Here is a 24,235-nt window from a genome sequence, read left to right on the forward strand (position 1 = left end):
CACAGAATGGCTAACAGATCTATAACGGTTTTTACATCAAAATTAAAACACATTCTGGCTTCTACCAAAGTTTAGTTGATATAAGCCTATTTTTCAATAAGCCTGTTTTTCAACTCTCACACAATCTCTGAATCATGACTTTCAAACCCAGCTCAACTTTCAAACCGACTCTCAAACTTCAAAAAAGTGTCTAAATCACTTCTGGCAGCCTATTTTTTTCCCTTAATTTTGAAATACTCTACATACAGCATTTGTCCTCTGGTCCAAATTATTTTATTTCCTTGATTACCTCCAATTTCCATTTTCATTCTCTTCCACCCATTTTAAAGAAAAACTAGGGTTCAGAATTAGATACATTATATCTTTCATTGAGGAATCTTTGGCACAGTTGACGCACCATATTCATTACATCTATTAAAAAGCTATTTGTTCAAATTTGTCATAAAAACGTGAAAACATTTTATTCTATGTACAATAATGTACACAAATTTAAATAGGTCACCAAAGAGACCAGAAGTAATTAAAGAGGTATATTTACAGTAGCACATCACAGTAAACGGAAAACCATTCACAGATTCAACATTGATACTGTTTTTGTGCTTAGTTACACACTGAAGTGAAGCATATTACTCCATTTTGGATGAACTGAATTTTAAACAAATACCTCAATGATTAGTAAATGCTATTTTAATCAGTATCATCATTAATCAGTTCTTCAGTCGCTGTGCCTGTGTGCTGAATCACGCCATTTCTTTCTCTCTGAGCATCATCGTCACAATCCGTACTGTCATCTTCGTTCAATTCCCTGTCAGGTTCAGCAGCAGCTTCTCCTACAGCTTCCTCTGGATTTTCATTGGGTGCAATAAATCCATTGTTATTAGATATATTTGAATTATCCTTGACATCATCTTCGATGTACACTTTTTGATGGCACATTGGACAAGTATCTTGAATGTACAACCATTTCCGAAGGCAAAGTGCATGGAAGTAATGATTACAGGGTGTGATGCGAGCAGATGTGGTAAACTCATGATAGCAGATTGCACAAACATCATCTATTTCTTGTAGGCGGCTCCCTTTTAGTTCAGGAAGTGAATTGATTTTCTTTACAGCAGTTCTCCGATTCATGAATGTCTTCCAGCCATTTTTTGCTTGTAAGTAGATATTAAAATATGCATGTAAGCACATCATACAAGCCCGAATCTTACTTCCTGATTCAAACATCATAGTATAAGCCCCATTTCCAAACATTACTACTCCGAATATAAATTCAATAATATTGCCTGTTGAACGAACGTAGTAGACATAATCATCCAGCTTTTCCCAGAGGACATTATAGTAGCCATCAATCATGAATAACGTATAAACAGTGAGGGAAACAATTACTTTTAAGCAGAGTTCCACACAAAAGGCTGTAACTGCAAACAACCATGTATTTAGTGCATAGTGATGCCAAAGAACATAACTGAGTAAAACAGGCAGAATAAACAGGCAAGCAGAAACAAAGAGCACAGGAAAATGTCTACGAAAAGATGACACATGAGAGGCACTGAGAGACATTAATACAGGGTCTGTCATTCCATGGATGAAATGCAGGACTGCAGTTAATAAAAGGCACATGTTTCTACTTAAGCGAATAAGTCTCTCTTCCGGTCTTAGCCCACTTAAACCAGTCTGAAGAGCCAAAATAAAAAATAAAACAGGTGCCACAAAGCCAAGCCGCCTGTCATCTTCTTCAGTTGAGCCAATAAAGGCCAATATTCCAAGGCCCAAATAATGGGCTATTGAGGAAATTACAGCACTCATGCCCAGTACAGTGAGTGTAGAATCACATCCACTAATTATAAGATTGCAAATGAGGTCCCAGAAATCATCCCAAGAAATAAAGAAGGACTCAGTTTCATTTGCCATCCTTAAAATGTACATTAATACTGTCGCCTGAGCTGTAATTCTGGTTAGCCAAAAGACTCGCAGGACATCTGGGAAGCGAATCCTCTTCCACGTGTCCTCCATTAGTAACTGTAATCCATAAATTCGGTACATGTGCCTCACTAAGAGATAAACGTATCTTGTGGAATAATAAAACCACTTAAGTTTCACAGCCAAGACAAGCACTGTATTTAATGTGAGAATCAAGGAAGAAGTAAAAACTAAAGTCTCTCGGATATGTAATGGTAGCTCTGTGATTAAGCCTATTACAGGAACCAAGAGATCCAGAATAATTAACTGTGAATAGACGGAATGAATTTGGAGTAGTGTAATGTATCCGATTCCAAATGTTAGCTGTAGAACGATGAGTGCCATCCATAGTGAGGGTCCTTTTCGAGGCAGCAGCTCAATTCCAAAAGCTGACGTGTTGTAGGCACCATAGAAGTCAATGTGCAAAGCAGCATAATAATTTACCAACACTGAAGTCGCAGCTAATAGAAAGGCTGAGCTGTACATGTAAAATTTGAAAAGTGATCGCTGTGACAAGATCAGAACAATACTGGATACAAGTATACCTAAAAAAAGAAAGAAAAGTCATTCAAATAAAACACTGTTAAAGAATGTTTTTCTACTAACATGATATTCCTTTCATTAGGAAATATAAACATTTTCAAACTAATGAACAGAAAGCCTCAAGACAAGCTAGGCCTCGGAGTTCCTGTCGTGGCTCAGTGGTTAACAAATCCGACTAGGAACCATGAGGTTGCGGGTTCGATCCCTGGCCTTGCTCAGTGAGTTAATGATCCGGCGTTGCTGTGAGCTGTGGTGTAGGTCACAGACGTAGCCCGGATCCCGAGTTGCTGTGGCTGTGGTGTAGACCGGCAGCTACAGCTCCCATTAGACCCTTAGCCTGGGAACCTCCATATGCCATGGGAGCGGCTCAAGAAATGGCAAAAAGACCAAAAAAAAAAAAAAAGACAAGTTAGGCCTAAAAGCCAATAAAGGTTTTGTAAAGTCCAAGCTGAACAGGAGAAACCAAACTTACTAGCCTTAAAAATCTTGCCTCTATTTTCTAACTTCCAAAATAATTCAAGCAGTCTGTATATCCATACACACCAAATCACTTAACTATCTTCAAGGTGAGTTTGTCATGATACATACAGTTTAACAAGTTTTTTGTTTGTTTCAATGGTCACACCTACGACATATGGGAGTTCCCAGGCTAGGAGTCGAATCAGAGATATAGCTGCCAGCCTACACCACAGCCACAGCCACATCAGATTCAAGCCATATCTGTGACCTATGCTGATGCTTATGGCAATGCCAGATCCTTAACAAGTTCTAAACTTGAAAGAACAAGAATTCCCATCATGGCACAGTGGTTAATGAATCTGACTAGGAACCATGAGGCTGTGGGTTTGATCCCTGGCCTTGCTCAGTGGGTTGAGGATCCGAGGTTGCCATGAGCTGTGGTGTAGGTCACAGATCCCACATTGCTGTGGCTCTGGCGTAGGCCAGTAGCTACAGCTCCGATTAGACCCCTCACCTGGGAACCTCCGTATGCCTCAGAAACGGCCCTAAAAAAGGCAAAAAGACAAAAAAAAAAAAAAAAAAAAAAAAAAAAAAGAACAAGTACTTTATAATTTCATAATCATTAAAAATATTTAAGGTAATTCCATTTTAAAAAACAAGAGTTGAAAGTAACCAAAATGAGGAGCTCCCATTGTGGCTCAATGGGTTAAGAACCCAACATAGTCTCCATGAGGATGTGGGTTCAATCCCTGGCCTCACTCAGTGGATTAAAGATCCAGCATTGCCGCAAGCTCCAGCAGAGGTCACAGATGCAGCTCGAATCTAGCACTGCTGTGGTTGTGGCATAGGCCTCAGCCACAACTCCTATTCAACTCCTAGCCCAGGAACTTCCTTCCATATGCTGCAGGTATGGGTGTAAAAAGAAAAAAACAAAACAAAACAAAACAAAACCCAAAAAAAACCAGAATGGAAAACATTTGTTCCTATTAAATCTGAGATTGCTGATGGGATTAAGATGGCAGAGTAGAAGTACTAGAGCTTACCTTCTCCAAAACAACAAAATTACAATCAACTGCTGAACAACCTTCAACAAAACAGCGTGCAAACTATCAAAAAAGATATTCTACTCCAAAAGACAAAAGAGGAGGCAACATCAGACAGGAGGGGTGATTACGTGATACAAGCAACCCCACACCGGCTGGGTGGGGAGCCCACAGACTAGAAAGTAATTATCGGAGTTCCCGTCATCATTGCGCAGTGGAAATGAATCCAACTAGGAACCATGAGGCTGTGGGTTCAATCCCTGGCCTCGCTCAGTGGATTAAGGATCCGGTGTTGCTGTGAGCTGTGGTGTAGGTGGCAGATGTGGCTCAGATCTGGCCTGGCTGTGGCGTAGGCCAATGGCTGCAGCTCAGATTAGACCCCTAGCCTGGGAACCTCCATATGCTGTGGATGCAGCCCTAAAAAGAAAAAAAGAAAAAAAAAAGAAAAAAAAAAAAAAGAAAGTAATTATCACAGAGGCTCGCTCACCCATGGAAGTGAGAGTTCTGAGCCCCACATGAGGTTCCCACACCTGAGGCTCTGGCATTGTGAGGAGGAGCCCCAGGACCATCTGGCATTGAGGGCCAGTGGAGCTTGTGCACAGGAGCTCCACAGTACTGGGGGAAACAGAAAATCCACTCTGGAAAGGCCCACACAAGCTTTCATGTGCATTGGGCCCTAGAGCAAAGCAGAGACTTCACAGGAGAGAATTATGACTCAGATAAGGGAACAAGAAAAAAAAAAAAAAAACAGAAAAATAGCTAAGTGATCTGGAGATTACCAACCTCCATGAGAAAGACTTAAGACTAATGACAGTAAAGATGAGTCAAGATCTTGGAAATAAACTGGAGGCAAAGATTGATAAATTTACAAGAAAAACTGAGCAAAGAAATGGAAACGTTAAGAATTAAGCAAGCAGAAATGCAAAATACAATAACCGAAATAAAAAATTCACTAGAAGCAACTAACAGCAGAATATAGGAGGCAAAAGAATGAATAAGTGAGGTGGAAGACAGACTAGTGGAAATCACGACATGGAACAGAAAAGAGAAAAAAGACTGAAAAGAAATGAAGACAGTCTAAGAGAACTCTGGGACAATGTTAAACACACCAACATCCATATTGTAGGGGTGCCAGAATGAGGAGAGAAAGAGAGGGCCAGAGAAAATATTTGCAGAGATAATAGACGAAAACTTCTCTAACATAGGAATCACTCACTCAAATCCAGAAAGCACAATGACTACCATATAAAATAAACCCAAGGAGAAGCACCCCAAGACGCATATTAATCAAAATGACCAAAATTAAAGACAATGAGAAAATACTGAAAGCATCTAGAGAAAAGAAACAAATAACATTCAAGGGAACCCTGATAAGGTTCATTAGCTGATTTTTCAGCAGAAACTCTGCAGGCCAGAAGAGAGTGGCATGATATACTTACAGTGATTAAAGGGAGGAAAAAAAAAAAAAAAAAAAAAAAACAACCACCAAGATTACTCTACCCAGCAAAGCTCTCATTTAGATTTGAAGGAGAAATCAAAAGCTTTACAGACAAGCAAAAGCTAAGAGAATTCAGCACCACTAAACCAGCTTTACAACAAATAATAAAGGAGGCAAGCTTAGGTGGAAAAGAAAAGGCCGCAACTAGAAACAAAAATATTACAAATGACAAGGCTCACCAGTAAAGGCATACATATAGTAAAGGTAGGAAATCATACACACTCAAACATGCTACCAAAACTAGAAATCATAAGAGGAGGGTACAAATTCAGGATACTGGAGATGCACTTAAAACAATCATGTATATATAGATTCCTATAACAAAACTTCATTATAATCACAAACCAAAAGCCTGAAATAGATACATACACAAATAAGAAAAAGCAATCCAAACACACTAAAGATGTCATCAAACCACAAAACAAGCAAACAAGAAAAAAGACCAACAAAAACAAATCCAAAACAGTTAATAAAATGGCACTAAGAACATACATATCAATAATTACCTTAAATGTAAATGGACTAAATGCTCCAACCAAGACATAGACTGGCTGAATGGATACAAAAACAAGACCCATATACATGCTGTCTTCAAGAGACCCACTTCAGTTCTAGGGACACATACAAATTGAAAATGAGAGATGGAAGAAAATATTCCATGCAAGTGAAATCAAAAGGAAACTGGAATAGCAATACTTGTATGAGACAAAAATAGACCTTAAAGGAAAGAATATTATGAGAGACAAGGACATTACATAATGATCAAAGCATCAATCCAAGAAGAAGATATAACAATTATAAATATATATGCACCCAACACAGGATGACCTCAATATATAAGGCAACTGCTAACAACCTTAAAAGGAGAAACTGACAATAACACAATAATACCAGGGTACTTTACCACTTACAGCAATGGACAGATCATCCAAACAGAAAATCAACAAGGAAACACAGGCCTTAAATGATACATTAGGCCTGATGGACTTAACAGATATTTTTCGAAAATTTCATCCCCAAACAGCAGAATACACATTCTTCTCAAGTGAACATGGAACATTCTGTTGGATAGATCACATTCTGGGCCACAAATTAAGTCTCAGTAAACTTAAGAAAAGTGAAATCATACCAAGCATCTTTACTGACCACAACACTATACGACTGGAAATCAACAAGGAAAAAAAAAAAAAAAAAAAAAAAAAAGACCTGCAAAAAAACACAAACATGTGGAGACAAAACAACATGCTCTTAAATAACCAATGGATCACTGAAGAGAAATTTAAAAAAAAAGAGGAAATTAAAAAAATACCTAAACAGAGATGACAACAAAGACACAATAATCCAAAACCTGCTATGGTATGCAGCGTTCTAAGAGGGACATTTACAGCAATACAAACCTTCCTCAGGAAACAAGAAAAATCTCAAATAACTTAACTTTACACCTAAAACAACTAGAGAGAGAAGAGACAAAGCCCAAAGGTAGCAGAAGGAAAGAAATCATAAACATCAGAGCTGAAATAAATGAAATAGAAACAAAGAAAACCACAGCAAAGATCAATGAAACTAAAAACTGGTTCTTTGAAAAGATCAACAAAATTGATAAATTCTTAGCCAGACTCATCAAGAAAAAAAGAGGACTCAAATCAATAAAATTAGAAATAAAAAAGAAGTTAAACAGACATCACAGAAATACAAAGGATCATAAAAGACCACAAGCAACTATATGCCAATAAAATGGACAACCTAGGAAAGTACAATCTTCCAAGACTAAACCAAGACAAAATAGAAAAGACAAGCGGGCCTATCACAAATACTGAAATTGAAACTTGTGATTAAACTTGTGATTAAAAAACTTCCAACAAGCAAAAAAGTCCAGGACCAGATAGCATCACAGGTGAATTCCATCAAAAACTTAGAGAAGAGTTAACACCTATTCTTCTGAAACTATTCCGAAAAACTGCAGAGGAAGGAACACTCCCAAACTTATTCTCTGAGACCACCATCACCCTGATATCAAAACCAGACAAAGACACCACAAAAAGAGAAGAGAAAAGAAAAGAAAAAAACTGGCCAATATCACTGATGAACATACATGCAAAAATCCTCAACAAAATAGTAGCAAACCAAATCCAGCAATATATTAAAAGGGTCTTATACCATGATCAAGTGGGATTTATCCCAGGGATGCAAAGATTATTCAATATGCGCAAATCAATTAGTGTGACACACCACATTAACAAACTGAAGAATAAGAAACAAGTGATCCTCTCAATAGATACAAAAAAGCTTTTTTACAAAATCCAACACCCATTTCTGACTTAAAAAAAAAAAAAAAAAAAAAGAAAAACCAAAAAAACCCTCCAGAAAGTGGGCACAGAGGGAACCTAACTCAACATAATAAAGGCCATATATGACAAACCCACAGCTAACATTCTCAATGGTGAAAAGCTGCAAGAATTCCCACTGACATCAGGAACAAGACAAGGATGTCCACTCTTACCACCACTATTCAACATAGTTTTGGAAGTCCTAGCCACAGCAATCAGAGGAGAAAGGAAATAAAAGGAATTCAAATTGGAAAATAAAAAGTAAAACTATCACTATTTGCAGATGACATGATACTATACCTAGAAAACCCTAAAGATGCTTCCAGAAAACTGTTAGAGCTTATCAATGAATTTGGTAAAGCTGCAGGATACAAAATTAATACACAGAAATTGACTGCACTTCTATATACTAACAATGAGAGATCTGAAAGAGTAAATTAGGGAAACAATCCCATTTGCCACCACATCAAAAAGAATGAAATAACTAGGAATAAACCTACCTAAAGAGACAAAAGATCTGTACTCTGAAAACTATAAGATGCTGATGAAAGAAATAAAAGATAACACAAACAGATGTAAAGATACACCATGCTCTTGGATTGCAAGAATCAACATTGTCAAAATGACTATACTATCCAAGGCAATCTACAGATTCAATGCAATCCCTATAAAATTACCAATGGCATTTTCCACAGGACTAGAACAAAATATTTTAAAGTTAATTTGGAAGCACAAAGACCCAGACTAGCCAAAACCATCCTAAGAAAAATGGAGCTGGAAGAATCAGGCTCCCTGACCTCTGATTATACTACAAAGCTACAGTCATCAAAACAGTATGGTATTGGCACAAAAACAGAAATATACATTAGTGGAACAGCACAGAAAGCCCAGAATTAAACCCACACACCTACAGTCAACTAATCTATGACAAAGGAGGCAAGAATATACAACAGAGAAAAGATAGTCCCTTCAATAAGTGGTTCTTGGAAAACTGGACAGCCACATGGAAAAGAATGAAATTAGAACACTTTCTAACATAACACCATACACAAAAATAAACTCAAAATAGATTAAAGACCTAAATATAAGACCGGACACTATAAAACTCTTAGAGGAAAACATAGACTGAACATTGTCTGAGATAAATCTACAGCAATTATCTTCTCAGATCCACCTCCTAGAGTAATGACAATAAAAATAAAAGTAAACAAAGAGGACCTAATTAAACTTAAAAGTTTCTGCACAGCAAAGGAAACCCTAGAAAAAACAAAAAGACAAGCCACAGAATAGGAGAAAATATTTGCAAATGAAGCAACTGACGAGATTAATTTCCAAAATACCTAAATACCTCCTGCAGCCCAACACACACACACAAACAAAAAACCCAATCCCATCAAAAAATGGCCAAACATCTAAACAGACAATTCTCCAAAGAAGACATATAAATGGCCAAAAAACATATTAAAAATGCTCAATATCACTAATTATTAGAGAAATGCAAATTAAAACTACTATGAGGTATCACTGTACACCAGCCAGAATGGCCATCATCAAAAAGTCTACAAACAACGCTGGAGAGGGTGTGGACAAAAGGGAACCCTATTACACTGTTGGTGGGAATTTAAATTGGTGCAACTACTATGGAAGTTAGTACAGAGATTCCTCAAAAAACTAAAAAGAGAATTACCATATGATCCAGCAATGCCACTCCTGGGCACCTATCCAGAGAAAACCATGATTCAAAAAGATACATGTACCCCAATTCATTACAGCACTATACGCAATAGCCAAGACATGGTAGCAGCCTAAATGTCCATTGACAGAGGAGTGGATAAAGATGTGGTACATATACACAACAGAATATTACTCAGCCATAAAAAGGAATGAAATAATGGCATTTTTAGCAACATGGATGGACCTAGAAATTATCATCTAAGTGAAATAAGACAGTGAGACACAAACATTATATGCTATCACTTATATGTGAAGTCTAAAAAAAAGGATACAATGAATTTCTTTGCAGAACAGAAACTGACTCAGACTTTGAAAAACTTACGGTCTTTGATGGAGGACAGGTTGCAGAGGGATGGGCTGGGGGTTTGGGAGAGAAATGTAAAACTGGGTTGTGATGATGGTTGTATACCTAAAATATAATGAAATCCATTTAGTTAAAAAAAAAATCTGAGATTTAAGTGCTGCACCTGTGGCATATGGAGGTTTCCAGGCTAGGGGTCGAATCAGAGCTGTAGCTGCCAGCCTATACCACAGCAACATAGGATCCAAGCCACATCTGCAACCTACACCACAGCTCGTGGCAATGCAGGATGCCCAACCCTCTGAGCAAGGCCAGGGATTGAACCTGCATCCTTGTGGATACTGATCGGGTTCATTTCTGCTGAGCCACAACGAGAACTTTCTGAGATTTCTTTTTCTTAAAGGTATTCTTTAGGAAATCAAGTTTAAGTTTTACACTTACCCCCTAAATCCTCCTTTTACTCAGTGAACTCCTGCAGGCTCTTATTTTTCCTGCTCCTTAAATTTGAGTATTCTCCCATGGGTCCAAATTCACTTTTTTTCTCTACATACTTTCCTACAGATAGATATCAGACATGTCCTCCTCCAAGTTTCCCTTTTCCTATATGTGTGAATCTTTTTCTTCAAATAGTCAATCCTTTTTCTTGTTCTTCAAATTACAAAAGCAACATTCAGGAAACCAAAACATGTTTTAATAAATCTTCCCCCTCCCCACCCCTTAAGTAACCAGTGTATAGTCTGATGGACATCCAGCACCATCTTTCTGTGTGGTCTGATAAGGTTTCAACTATGGAAACCACATCCAAATATTCACCTATTTTCACTTCTACGTTACAATTTCAACACTCAAAATTTTTAAAACCTAACTTGCCTCAAACCGCTGTTCCTTGGGATTTCCAATTTCAGATGGAGGTATCATTCTTAATTCTCTTAACAGTACCTCTAGGCCAGCATTCTCAAACTCTGATAATTAGTGGCAAGTTCTACTAACACCTATACCTCCCTTTTTTCAGTGACACCAACTTTAATACTCTGTCTCTAAAAACTCATCTTGTTCAAATCCATCTACAAGCCATCACAAACTGTCTTTTTTCATGTCTCTGCTCAAAATACTGCAGCAGCCCTAAAATTACTACCAATTAAAACTACACTTTGTCCTAACATTCAAGAACCCAATTTGCTTTAAAGTAATACTCCTCTTAGCACACACACCAACGCTCCAGGATTTCTTTCCCTAGCATACCCCTTCTTCTCTGCCATAACTGCAGCTGTGTTTACATTTTTTTCTCTTTGCTTGGCAGGACGGCTCCATCAACTTCCCAAATCCCTGAATGTGCAAATCCTGCCCATCTTACAGACCCACTTTTTCTGATAGTGACTGTTCCTTTAGCATATCTACAGAACTTGTGGAAATAACCTAATACTCATATACTACCTGATATTGCAGTTTTTAGTTATCTGAGTAGATATCATCTACCCTATTATTTGTCCTGATACAAGCGAGGATCCTACCTTTTCCATCTATGGATCCAGAAATATTTTATAGAAAATAAATGCAATTAGTATTCATTGGGAAAATAAACATTTCTATAGAATTCTGAGTTATATTTTTTACAGCAAAACTACAACCCCCTTAGAAAATAAAATCTATGAAAAAAGATACAGCTGAGAAATCAGACCTTGGAATATAGAAAAAGTGATAAACTCCAAATTAAACATTCTTCTAGCCACCTGATTTCAGCATATAATCAAAACTAACACTGTGTATTACTATAGAGGCATTTCACAATCCATTGCACTTAAAAGGGCTAAGTTCTTCTAAGTGACGACTTTGCCCATAAAGTTAAATTTTATCCTGTGCCAACGTGTCAGGTCATTTTGAAAAGAAAAGGAAATAATCGCCCAGAAGATACATCAACCTCTGCACAAGAACCACTTGACTACCTGAGCAAGTGGGCCACTAATAATCTCCCTAAGACCTAACAGCTGGGAATGGGTCATTTCAGTAGAAAATGGGTTTTGGAGCAGGATTATAAACACTTCTGTTGAAGGTAACAGGAAATGGAATTAACTCATGCCATGTGCAATATTACTTTCTCTATAAAGGAAAACAAAAGTATTTTTTTCCTGAGGCAAACTTTAAACTGATCTCATAAAATGAGCCAAACAAACCAAAATAACTTTTTACTGCCACTTCTTTTCCCCCCCAGGGCTGCACCTACAGCATATGGAGGTTCCCAGGCTGGGGGTCAAACTGGAGCCACAGCTGCTGGTCTATACCACAGCTACGGCAACCTGGGATCCAAGCTACATCTGTGACCTACACCGCAGCTCTCAGCAAAGCTGAATCCTTAACCCACTGTGTGAAGCCAGGGATCGAACCCATATCCTCATGGATGCTAGTTGGGTTCTTAACTGGCTGAGCCACAATGGGAACTCCTGTGCCACTTTTAATAGGGGAGAAACTCAACCAGTGATTGTAATTTTTTTTTTTTTTGTCTTTTTGTTGTTGTTGTTGCTCTTTCTTGGGCCGCTCCTGCGGCATATGGAGGTTCCCAGGCTAGGGGTCGAATCGGAGCTGTAGCCACCGGCCTATGCCAGAGCCACAGCAACGCGGGATCCGAGCCGCGTCTGCAACCTACACCACAGCTCACGGCAACGCCGGATCGTTAGCCCACTGAGCAAGGGCAGGGACCGAACCCGCAACCTCATGGTTCCTAGTCGGATTCGTTAACCACTGCGCCACGACGGGAACTCCTGTAATTATTTTTAACTTGCTAGTCACAAAGTGGTAAATTAATCATTACCTGTGAATATTCATGAACTTTGCTGTAATTTATAACCAGATATTTTTATTCTAATACTTTTTTCCCCTTGGAGCTTATTATTTTTCTTTTTCTTTTTTTTTTTTAGGGCCGCACCCAAAGCACATGGAGGTTCTTAGGCTGGGGTCTAATCAGAGATACAGCTGCTGGCCTACGCCACAACCACAGCCATGCCAGATCTGAGCTACATCTGCAACCTACACCACAGCTCACCGCAAAGCCAGATCCATAACCCACTGAGCAAGGCCACGGATCAAATCTGCGACCTCATGGTTCCTAGTCAGATTCGTTTTTGCTGCACCACGATGGGAACTTCTGAAGCTTATTTTTAAGATTAAGTAATAATTTGGATTTTAGAAATACTTCTGTGAAAAAAGTGCCACTGTTTGTGTAAATGTAAAATGTACTAAAAGAAAAAAGAATGCGACAAATAATGCAGTGAGACTATAATCTCAAAGTTTGAGATGTCTCCTAAAAAGTAATAATCCAATACTACTCTTCTTTCCTTTTTTTTTTTTGGTTGCATCCACAGCATGTGGATGTTCCCAGGCCAGGGATCGAACCTGCACCACAGCAGCAACAAGAGCTACCATAGTGACAACACCGGATACTTAACCTGCTGAGCCACAAGGGAATTCCATAATACTACTCTTTTTTGATTAAAATTATGCCCCAAGATTCAAAAATGACCAAACATTTCAAGAATAGTATTAAAATATTTTAATTCCTACACAAAGTTTGCACATATATGAGGTTCTTACATTTTTCTTTTATACTCATGTTCCTGTGAGTGGAATGTAGAAATAGCTCTTGTTTCACAGGGAAAAAAGTCAACCTTCCAAGTAACAAGTCTCGAAAAATAATATTATCTCATGGGAGGTGCTATCAATAACATCAACGTTTCATTGCATTTTCACAACTTTTTTTTTTTTTTTTTTTTTTTTTGTCTTTTTGCTATTTCTTTGGGCCGCTCCCGCGGCATATGGAGGTTTCCAGGCTAGGGGTTGAATTGGAGCTGTAGCCACCGGCCTACGCCAGAGCCACAGCAACGCGGGATCCGAGCCGCGTCCGCAACCTACACCACAGCTCACGGCAATGCCGGATCGTTAACCCACTGAGCAGGGTCAGGGATCGAACCCGAAACCTCATGGTTCCTAGTTGGATTTGTTAACCACTGCGCCACGACGGGAACTCCCATTTTCACAACTTTGGACATGAAACTCTTGTTATTAACCTGTAGGCCTAAGAAAATTAAGCCCACGGATAGTGTTTCTCAGGATTTAAGAGTGACCGCCAATCTAAATGCTGCTTTATGTAAGAAAAATCACCTTGGGACACTGGCAAATAGAATTAACTGAAATCACAATTCAGGGATCCAATTCTCCAGTGATTAGAGAGTTTCACTAAAGTTCTCAAGGTAGGAAAAGAAGCAGGTATCAAAATCAATTTAGGAGTTTTGAAGATGTCTATGGACTCATTAAAGAGTTCAGAGCCTCTTTTTTTTTTTTCCTTTGGCTTTTTAGGGCCACACCTGTGACACACGGAGGGTCCCAGACTAGGGGTTGAATTGGAGCTGCAGCTGCCAGCCTATAGCACAGCCACAGCAATGTGGGATCCGAGCCATGTCGGCGACCTATATCACAGCTCACGGCCAATGCCAGATCCTTAACCCACTGAGCGAGGCCGAGAATCGAACCCGAATCTTCAAGGATCCTAGTCAGGTATGTGAACCGCTGAGCCATGAAGGGAACTCCCAGAGAATTCTCAATTTGGATTACCAAAAATGAGCAAGCAAAAACAAAAAACACCATGCATTTTACACAAGTGTTTAATTCTTTCATGTGTAAAGTCCAGTCACACCCTTAGCCTTTTCTGAAAGTTTGGTGCTAAAAATCAGAAGGAAATAAGGCATAACACAACACCCAGTTACCTTAAATACTTTAAAAATATAAACTAAAGCAAGATGTGGAAAAACACTTCAATGTCTGACAAATTAAAGATTTAACAGCACAGAAATAAATGCTCTATCCTACCCCGGAGGGAATCCTATGCAATGAAATGTAGGAAAAGTAAATAAAATATCTTGAAACATTAATTCGTTAAGGGTACTTGACAAACTACAGCATAAAAATTTTTCTATCAAACTCTTACTTTGGGCTAAAAAGGAAAAGGGTATTCTAGGTTTTTTATTAATAAGATAAAACTCAAAGTTTGCTTTTGGAGTTCCCGTCGTGGCGCAGTGGTTAACGAATCCGACTAGGAACCATGAGGTTGCGGGTTCGATCCCTGGCCCCGCTCAGTGAGTTAAGGATCTGGCATTGCCATGAGCTGTGGTGTAGGCTGCAGATGCGGCTTGGATCCCGCGTTGCTGAGGCTGTGGCATAGGCTGGTGGCTACAGCTCAGGTTAGACCCCTAGCCTGGGAACCTCCATATGCTTCAGGAACAGGCCTAGAAAAGGCAAAAGAGAAAGACAAAAACAAGAACAAAAAACTCAAAGTTTGCTTTTAAACTAAACAGCAACAAGTTTGTTTTTATTAGAAAGAAATACACGAACTTTGTTTTTAAGTCTAACTCTATAGGTATTAAATAAAGAACAACCAAGTTCTGCATAAAAAGACACACATTCATAGATATTCTTTTTTTCCTTCTTACTCAAAAGGGAACGCATACAAAACTGGAGGGTTTTAGGGGAGTTCCTGTCGTGGCGCAGTGGTTAACAACTCTGACTAGAAACCATGAGGTTGCAGGTTCAATCCTAGCTTGGGAACCTCCATATGCCATGGGAGCGGCCCTAGAAAAGGCAAAAAGATAAAAAACAAAAACCTGGATGGAGGGTTTTGGTTTTTTGTTTTTTATATATAATGATTTTTTTTCATTATAGTTGGTAAAACTGGAGTTTTGTTAATCTTTTCAAAAATTTTCATTTTTGATTTTTCATCAAAGGCAGCTTCTGATTTATTGATCATTCATCTTTCTTCCTCTGTTGCTCATTTACTTATGGAGTTGTTTTTCTTGTTGCACTGTAGCCATTTAAATAATATTCTGACAACAGAGTCTTTGTAGTTACCTGTAATACTAGTATCTTCTCCAGATATGTGGCTGCTTTTTTTTTTATTTTGTCTTTTGTCTTTTGTTGTTGTTGTTGTTGTTGCTGCTATTTCTTGGACCGCTCCCGCGGCATATGGAGGTTCCCAGGCTAGGGGTTGAATCGGAGCTGTAGCCACCTGCCTACACCAGAGCCACAGCAACGCGGGATCCGAGCCGCGTCTGCAACCTACACCACAGCTCACGGCAACAATGGATCGTTAACCCACTGAGCAAGGGCAGGGACCGAACCCGCAACTTCATGGTTCCTAGTCGGATTCGTTAACCACTGCGCCACGATGGGAACTCCACTTTTTTTTTTTTTTTTTAATGGCCACACCCACAGCATATGGAAGGCCAGGGATTGAACCCGCAACTCTGCAGCAAAACTAAACTGTCACAGTTGGACTTTTAACCCACTGCGCCATGGTGGGGAACTCTTTTCACTTTTTTGATGCTGCCTTTTAACAGAAGTGTTTAATTTTTTTTTTTTTTTTTTTTTTCCCTTTTTAGGACCAGACCCTTGGCACATGGAAGTTCCCAGGCTAGGGGTCAAATTAGAGCTACAGCTGCCGGCCTACACCACAGCCACGTGTGATCTGAGCCGTGTCTGTGACCTATATCACAGTTCACAGCAACATCAGATCCCCAACGCACTGATGGAGGCCAGGGATTGAACTTACATCCTTGTTGATACTAGTCGGATTTGTTTCGGCTGTACCACAACAGGAACTCCCCAGAAGTGTTCAATTTTAATATTGTTGAACTTCAATACTTTATATTTTGCTTTTATATATTTTTAAGGAATTCTTCCTTTAAGGGAAATGCTTTTCATATTTAGATATTAATCCACTTAGAACTATTCGTATATACGATGTCAGGTAGGGATCCAGTATAATTTTTCCCATATGAATAACTAAATAACCACTAATTGAAGTACCCTTACTTCAATTCTATCTGTGAAATACATCGTTTCTCTATATGGGTGGTCTGTTTCTGGGCTTTCCATTCTGTGCTATTTACCGTTCTATTTGTCCATCTCAGTAGTTCTCAATCGGAAGAGGATTTTGCACACCCTATCCCACACCCTAGTCATTTGGCAATATCTAGAGACATTTCTGGTAGTCACAACTAGGGAAAGGGGAGTGCTTCTGTATCTAATGGGTATAAACAGGAATACTACTAAAAGTTGTACAATTCACGTAACAGCCACAATCATCCTCGCTCAAGAATTATCCCATCCAAAGTGTTAAAGGTATCTCTGCTGAGAATCCCTAGGTTATCCCAATGCAGTCTTAGTTAATTACTTCACAGGTTTTTTGAGTTCTTTCTACAGCACCAAAACACTGTCTTATTCAACAACTTCACTGCATGGCTGAAACATACAATAAACAGATTCCCCTATTTATAAACATTTAATTAACAATTTGTTTTTATCACCAACGATGCTGCAATGAATATCCCTGCCTACAGTTTTTGCACAACTATATCTTTAAGCCAAATTCTTAGACCTGGAATTATGAGTCAAAAGGTATAATGATGAATTATATAATGACTTTACATAGAGGAGCCCACCAAAACTGCCGAATTTCATCTATTACCCCATACCTTTGCCAAACTGGTTTTTATTCAAACTTTTAACTCTTCACCAATCACATAAGTGAAATTCTGTTTTACCTGCATTTCTTTAATTATAAACAAGACTAATTTTTGTCTTGGTTACTGACCACATGCATTTTATTTACGGTGAAATTTTTTCCTGCAGTATACATTTTTCTTACTAACAGAGTAAAACATATACTAGGACTTCAACCTCAAATGATGCAAATATTTTCCCTTGTGTGTGTCATTTTTAGGAATCTTTTAAAAACAGTTTTGTCATAAAGGAGTTTTTCATTTTTATGTAAATTTATCAAAATTTCCCTGTAACTTCTAAATTTTCTTTTATGTTTAGAAAGGCCTTTTCACTTCAGTGAATTATTATATGGAGCAATACTATTAAAACAAACTCCTACGCTTGCATTTTCCGCCTTGGATTTAAATTTGCTAATCAGCATTATGCTGCACTGGGTTGCATTTCATTTGACATTTAACACCTCCTAAGAATAACTTAATATTCTTAAATATATATATTGTGATATGGGTGGTTTTTTTTTGGCTTTTTAGGGCTACACCTGAGGCATATGGAGGTTCCCAAGCTAGGGGTCTAATCGGAGCTGTAGTCGCAGGCCTTTGCAAGAGTCACAGCAACACCACATCCAAGCCACGTCTGCAACCTACACCACAGCTGAGGGCAACGCCAGATCCTTCCCGCACTGAAGCGGCCAGGGATCAAACCGGCAACCTCATGGTTCCTAGTCAGATTTGTTAACCACTGTGCCACAAAGGGAACTCCTGTGACGTGGATCTTAATGCGATCTCCAAATTGAGATGCTTTGCATTCTGATCTGCTAAAAATCTCATATTACTCCAATACCAAATAAAAGCATAGTGATAGTTTTTTTGTAGGGACAGAATAAATTCTTCAGACACTATAGAAAATTGGATGAAGAGATTTTCATTTTTACAATTCTGTTTTAATGAAAAAGATGAGACTGACAAATTTTGAGATTTATAGATTTATAAACAGAAGTACAGAGAGGTTTACAATTTTTTTTTTTTTTTTTTTTTTTGCCTTTCTTGAGCCACCCCCATGGCACATGGAGGTTCCCAGGCTAGGGGTGGAATCGGAGCTGTAGCCACCGGCCTACGCCAGAGCCACGGCAACGAGGGATCCGAGCCGCGTCTGCGACCCACACCACAGCTCACGGCAACACCGGATCATTAACCCACTGAGCAAGGGCAGGGACCGAACCCGCAACCTCATGGTTCCTAGTCGGATTCATTAACCACTGTGCCGTTGCCCTGAGCTGTGGTGTGGGTCGCAGACACGGCTCGGATCCCACGTTGCCGTGGCTCTGGCGTAGGCCGGTGGCTACAGCTCCGATTCCACCCCTAGCCTGGGAACCTCCATGTGCCATGGGGGTGGCTCAAGAAAGGCAAAAAAAAAAATAAATAAAAATAAAAAAATTAAAAAAAAAACCACCTATACAGAACAACTGATTTCAACCAAACTTTAGTATCTTTTTTTTTTTTTAATGGCTGCATATGGAAGTTTCTGGGTCAGGGACTGAATGAGACACAGCTGTGACCTATGATGAAGCTGGGGGAACGCCAGACCCTTTAGCCCACTGAGCCATAGCAGGAACTCCCCTTCAGCATCTTTTACACACAAATCCTGTCACTTTCAGTAACAAAAAAAAAATGCTTCACTGAATGGTCCTTAAATATTTAATACATTTGTTTTTATTCAGGGTGAAATTTTTAGCACCAAAACAAGTTTTTAACTATTTTATCATTCTTACAAAATGTGAAAAATTAGCACTGATTACACTGATATAATGTGAAGAGCAGTCAAGTGATAGATTTGGGGAAAGGTTTATTTCACATAAAGTCTAACCCAGAGACTGCTCTGGGATCAAAATTTTCAAATAAATAGCACCAACATTTATTTTGCTGATGACTTCCAAAATCCAAAATATCTATGACACCGCATGGTTTTAACTGAGGTATTAAAAATTTTTTTTTTTTTTTGGTCTTTTTGCCATTTCTTGGGCCACTCCCGTGGCACATGGAGGTTCCCAGGCTAGAGGTCGAATTGGAGCTGTAGCCCCCGGCCTACGCCAGAGCCACGGCAACGTGGGATCCGAGCTGCGTCTGCGACCTACACCACAGCTCACGGCAGCGCCGGATCGTTAACCCACTGAGCAAGGGCAGGGATCGAACCCGCAACCTCATGGTTCTTAGTTGGATTCGTTAACCACTGCGCCACGATGGGAACTCCTAAAATATTTTTTTAAAAGCCACCGTATTTACTAATAGCTAACAATTAAATGACCTTTACTGGATTCAGGTACTGTTTGTACCAAGAGCATACATCCTGTTTATTGCCCTTAACACCCTAAAAGAGAGATACATCGTTATGGTCCATCTTTAAAAAGGTAAAGATAAGAAAAGGGACACAGAGGTGTTTCCACTGTGGTACAGTGGGTTAAGAATCTGACTGCGGTGGATTGGGTCACTGAAGAGGCCTGGGTTCAATCCACTCCCCCATCTTCCATATGCCACAGGTGTGGTCATTTAAAAAAAAAGAAAAAAGGGAGGCACAGAGCAGGTAAGTAACTTGCCTGAGGTCACATTCTTTAACCTATCAAATAAACTTCTATGATTTACTACAAAAATAAGCGTGGATATAGTACAAGGAAAATACCAGATTACTTTATTCACTCTAGAGTAAAAAAGATTTAAATATTCCTTTAAAGCTCCCTAGCCTGAAGCTTAACTCTGAGAGCACTGCATTAAAGCACCTGGGCCCAAGGGGGCTCTCAGAGGTTCTGCAGTTACATGCCATAAGCACATGAAAGGCAGGGCTACACTCCTGGCAAAGTAATAACCCAGCCTCAAACCCCCACTCCCCAACTCTACTACTCCACCATGGCCTCCTCCCTCTTCTCAAAGCAGAAATGGGGGATGCTCCTTCTCCCACCCTTAAGTCCATGTTACTTTTGGCTTTAGTGCCCCCAAACAACACTTGGTTATCCTAAATTTCATAAAGTTTCCTAGAAGTCTTTTAGCTTCCAATGTCTTACTAGCAAGCTTTCTCCTGATGTGGGGTTGAGGAACAGAAACAACCATCTTCTCCACTTTTCTGTCTCCCCATCCCAGAAATCAGCACAGGTCCTGACTGCAATGTCCTCCAATTAATGTGGATAGATGTGGGGGGAGGGGCTGGCAAGGCTATCTGGGCTGGCTCAGCTGGGACCACCTTTCTATAATGAGATAAGTAACTGCCTGTTAATTTATGATCGTGATGAGTGACTTCTGGCGGGAATAAAATGCCTTCCCAACAGGTCCCCATTCTTATTAATTTCATTGTTAACGTTATTTAACTAACCTTACTTTTGCCCAGAATTAAGCAAAATACATAAAACGTGTGAAGTACCAACATTAAAGCTAATGCTTTCTATCTGACGTATAATTGACACACAGCATTAGTCTCAGGTGTACAACACAATGACTCACTATTTGTATACACTGGAAATCACAAAGCTTCATTTCTGCCACACATAATGAGGGCATTACACTTTTTCAGCCTTAAGTAGGAATGGCTGGGATTAAGTACCCGGTAGGGTACCGACAACTCCCGTGCTAAGGAACATCATGTCCATCCACATCTGCTAATATACGATCAGCATATGATCATTACGATACCATTCTGTATCTGGACTGCAGCTGTGCTGAAGAGGAAAATGAATGAGGCCTGATGTCAGAAGACTTAAAGCTAGGCTCTGGCAACCAATTACTTACAGTGTATCAAACGCAAAACACAACCTCTAGGACCCTAAGTTTCCTCATTTGTAAACCACCACCACCCACCCTTCTTTGAGGGATTTTTGTAGTTTGGGTTAGATAACACTAGTGAAAACGCACTGCAAAAGTACCAAACAAAGGCAAAGTGCTGCTATTTACTAAAAGCAAAGCTCACCATTACCACACTTTCTTTTAAAAGGAGGAAAAAACCTGCAACAGATGGCTCCCCATTCAGAAAGGCCTGGTAAGGATCTCACCAGCAGCTCATCCTAGCAACACTTCAAAAGCACTACCCCACTAAAAGCTGACACAAGAATTACCTCATCAACAAAATTCGCCAAGTTTCAATTACTTAAAAAATTCTAAGCATAAACGTTTCTCACTCTGGGAGTGCAAGTGAAGATAGGGAGGGAAGTATAAGATGTTTTTAACATTCCATTCGTACACGACGAAGACAATGATTTTCAGAAGTGTCATCACTTCCTAGCCACGTTTTTATAACCGTTCTCAGTATCTTCCCTATTCGCGGGAAATTTTAGGACTCATTATAAGTACTGCCTGCTTCACGAGGATTTTTGGTAATGGTTTCAAGGTCTGACATTCGAAACCTTGTCTCCTCCGTTTGGATGTCATTTAAATGGCAACATAAGAGTACTCTGCATTTTGGAAACCGGGAAACTGAGGCCCAGGCTTTGGCTCCACGAGCCCAAGGTCACGCACTGCGAGACGGGGCAAAAACAGTTGCTGTTTTTCCAAAGCTGTCGCATAGGACGCGGTAAACCAGTACTCATTTCCCAAGAGAAACAGCAGGCTCAAAGCCGCACGCTCACACATTGATGTTTTCTCCCAGCCCTTAGAGGCAAAAATGAACAGGAGGCTGAGTCGCTGGGAGGACTGCTCCGCTGTCAAGTCTGAGACAAGTGTCATCTCCTCCCCTGGCTTGCAAAGACGCCCCCGGGGGGGGCTGGTGTGTGTACATACACACATACACACACACACACCCTGCGCGCGGCCGCCCGCCCGCTCCCTGCAGCACGTCTCGGCCCAGCGGGCAGTCTCCGGACGCAGGCTACCCAGTCCCCCTTACCAAAGAGCCGGAGGAAGACCTGGAGCCCGAAGCAAAACCGGCTTTGGCTGGAATCGTAGTAGGAGTTGAAGATGGCGTCGATGATGTAAAGGCAGGGCACCCGGAGCGCCACTTCGAGCGCCGCCCAGACCTGCTGATGGGCCATCCGCACCTGCTGCTGCGGGGGCCCCACCGCCGCCATGAGCCGCTGCCACACCGGGGCTGGGCGGGCCCGGCAGGGCCGCGTGGGGCAGGGCCCGGGACGCCGGCTGGGGGCGGAGGCGGGCGACTCCGCCCCCGCCCTCCCTCCTCTCGAGTCTTTCTCACGGCCCGCCCCGCCGCCCGCTCGCGTCTCTCGAGCTGGAGCAGGCGGCGGAGGCGGCGGCTGAGGCTGCGGCGGCGGCTTCCGGGAGGCCTCTGGGTGTCGGTGTTTCCGGCCGGCTATCGCCTGGCTCCTCCCCCCTCCACCGCCTCCCCCGCCCGCGGAGCCACCATCTTGACCTCGCCCGCCTGCCTCTGCCGTTGTTGCTGTTGCCAGGCCGGGAGGCTGCGCTCGCGGTTACGCGAGACCGCGGAGCCCGCGCGCCGACGTCGCGTCATAATCCGGCGCTTGGAACGCTCCCCATTCGGTCATCACGCTCGTCGTACCAGACGTCCCTGAGCGTTGCCGCGGTTCCCGCCCACCTCCGCGGCTGCGCCGTCGTCACGGCTTTGGGCGCCACCTGTTGGCGCAGACGCTCTTCCGCAGCCGCGCCCTCTGGCCTCAGAGTGGCCGCGTCACCCACGGCGGTGAAGGCTCAGTGAGGGATTGGGCCGCGGGAGGGAATTATTAGTCGCTCTACTAGAGACCATTAAACGTCCCGTAAACATGATATAGAGCTGCTAGGAAGGAGGAAAGACAAAGGGCGCCGAACGTCAGACCTACCCCACCCCACCCAAAGGCGGGATCCGAGCTGCTGACTCTTCGGGGAAGATGCTGCAAGGCCGTTTGGGGACCTGTTGGAGGCATCGCCGCATGCGCAGTGCTGAGTGGCTGCTGTTTTGGGTTGGGCTGGGTGCGGTAGGCATTACCAAGGAAAGTAGCCCTCGCATCCCTCTGCGCATCAACTTTCCTGTTTCCTACCCGATTGGTTACAACTGCGGACACTTGCTGGCCACATTTTACTAATATCAAGGGCCACTGTAACTTAAGGGCAAGAATTCTGGCCTCTTCGTTTCTAACCTTTGAGGTATGCACGCCCAGGCAGTCCGTTCTTTCTCAGGGCAGAAGAAGCCATTCTTTTTTGTAGGGAATCAGAACATGCCACCCCAAAGTATGCCACTTTGACATGATTATGTTTGAGTTGAAGACAGTTGAGAAACAGAAACAAAAAACTCTCCACCTCAGCACTTAACCGTCCTCCCATTTGCCTAAAAAGCGAACATAAGTTTCCATTTTGTAAAGGTGACTCCCTCTCCTTTACCAAAAGGAAACTTGTAGACTCAGTCACAAGTCTTACCAATCCTTATCTTTATTAGTTTCCCCCACATACTTACCTTACACAAGTTTGCCACCCCTAAAAGCCTAAACTCCTTTTCCTTTGTCTTATCACTTCTCTACAATGCACTGTTCTTTGTTAAGAAGCTTTATAAGCCCCAAATTGTAGCCACCTGAGTTGTCGATCACTTAGTTTCTCCAAGCCTGTATACACCGGAGAAACTTGTTATTCTCCTGTTAATCTCTTTTGTTGGTTTAGTTTTAGGGTCCCAGCAACAAACCTAGGAAGGAAAAGATCTAAATTTGTTGCCTATACATGTAATTAATATAACCTGGCTATCCTTTCTGTTCCTTAACCAGCAGGAGTGTAAGTTAGGTCAGAGTCTTAATTATAAACCAAGACAGATTAAGGGGGATAGGAGTACCCGTCCTGGCACAGCGGAGAAGAAACTGACTAGGAACCATGAGGTTATGGGTTTGATCCCTGGCCTCGCTCAGTGGGTTAAGGAT

The 24,235-nt window shown here is 41.0% G+C and overlaps 1 protein-coding gene across 1 annotated transcript; it reads right to left on the minus strand.

Moving 5' to 3' along the window:
- Positions 1-254: 254 nt before the first annotated feature.
- RNF139 (ring finger protein 139) lies at positions 255-22,667 on the minus strand. Its single transcript, NM_001445037.1, is given in 2 exon segments — positions 255-2,504; positions 22,270-22,667. Coding segments are annotated over 2 exon segments (1,998 nt in total). The 5' UTR covers positions 22,451-22,667; the 3' UTR covers positions 255-687.
- Positions 22,668-24,235: the final 1,568 nt, after the last annotated feature.

The sequence above is a fragment of the Sus scrofa genome, chromosome 4 (genome assembly GCF_054392235.1).
Source record: "Sus scrofa isolate SSC_HxYL_T2T_F1_AM1 chromosome 4, Sscrofa_HxYL_maternal_Yorkshire_Landrace_v2.0, whole genome shotgun sequence".
NCBI lineage: Eukaryota > Metazoa > Chordata > Mammalia > Artiodactyla > Suidae > Sus > Sus scrofa.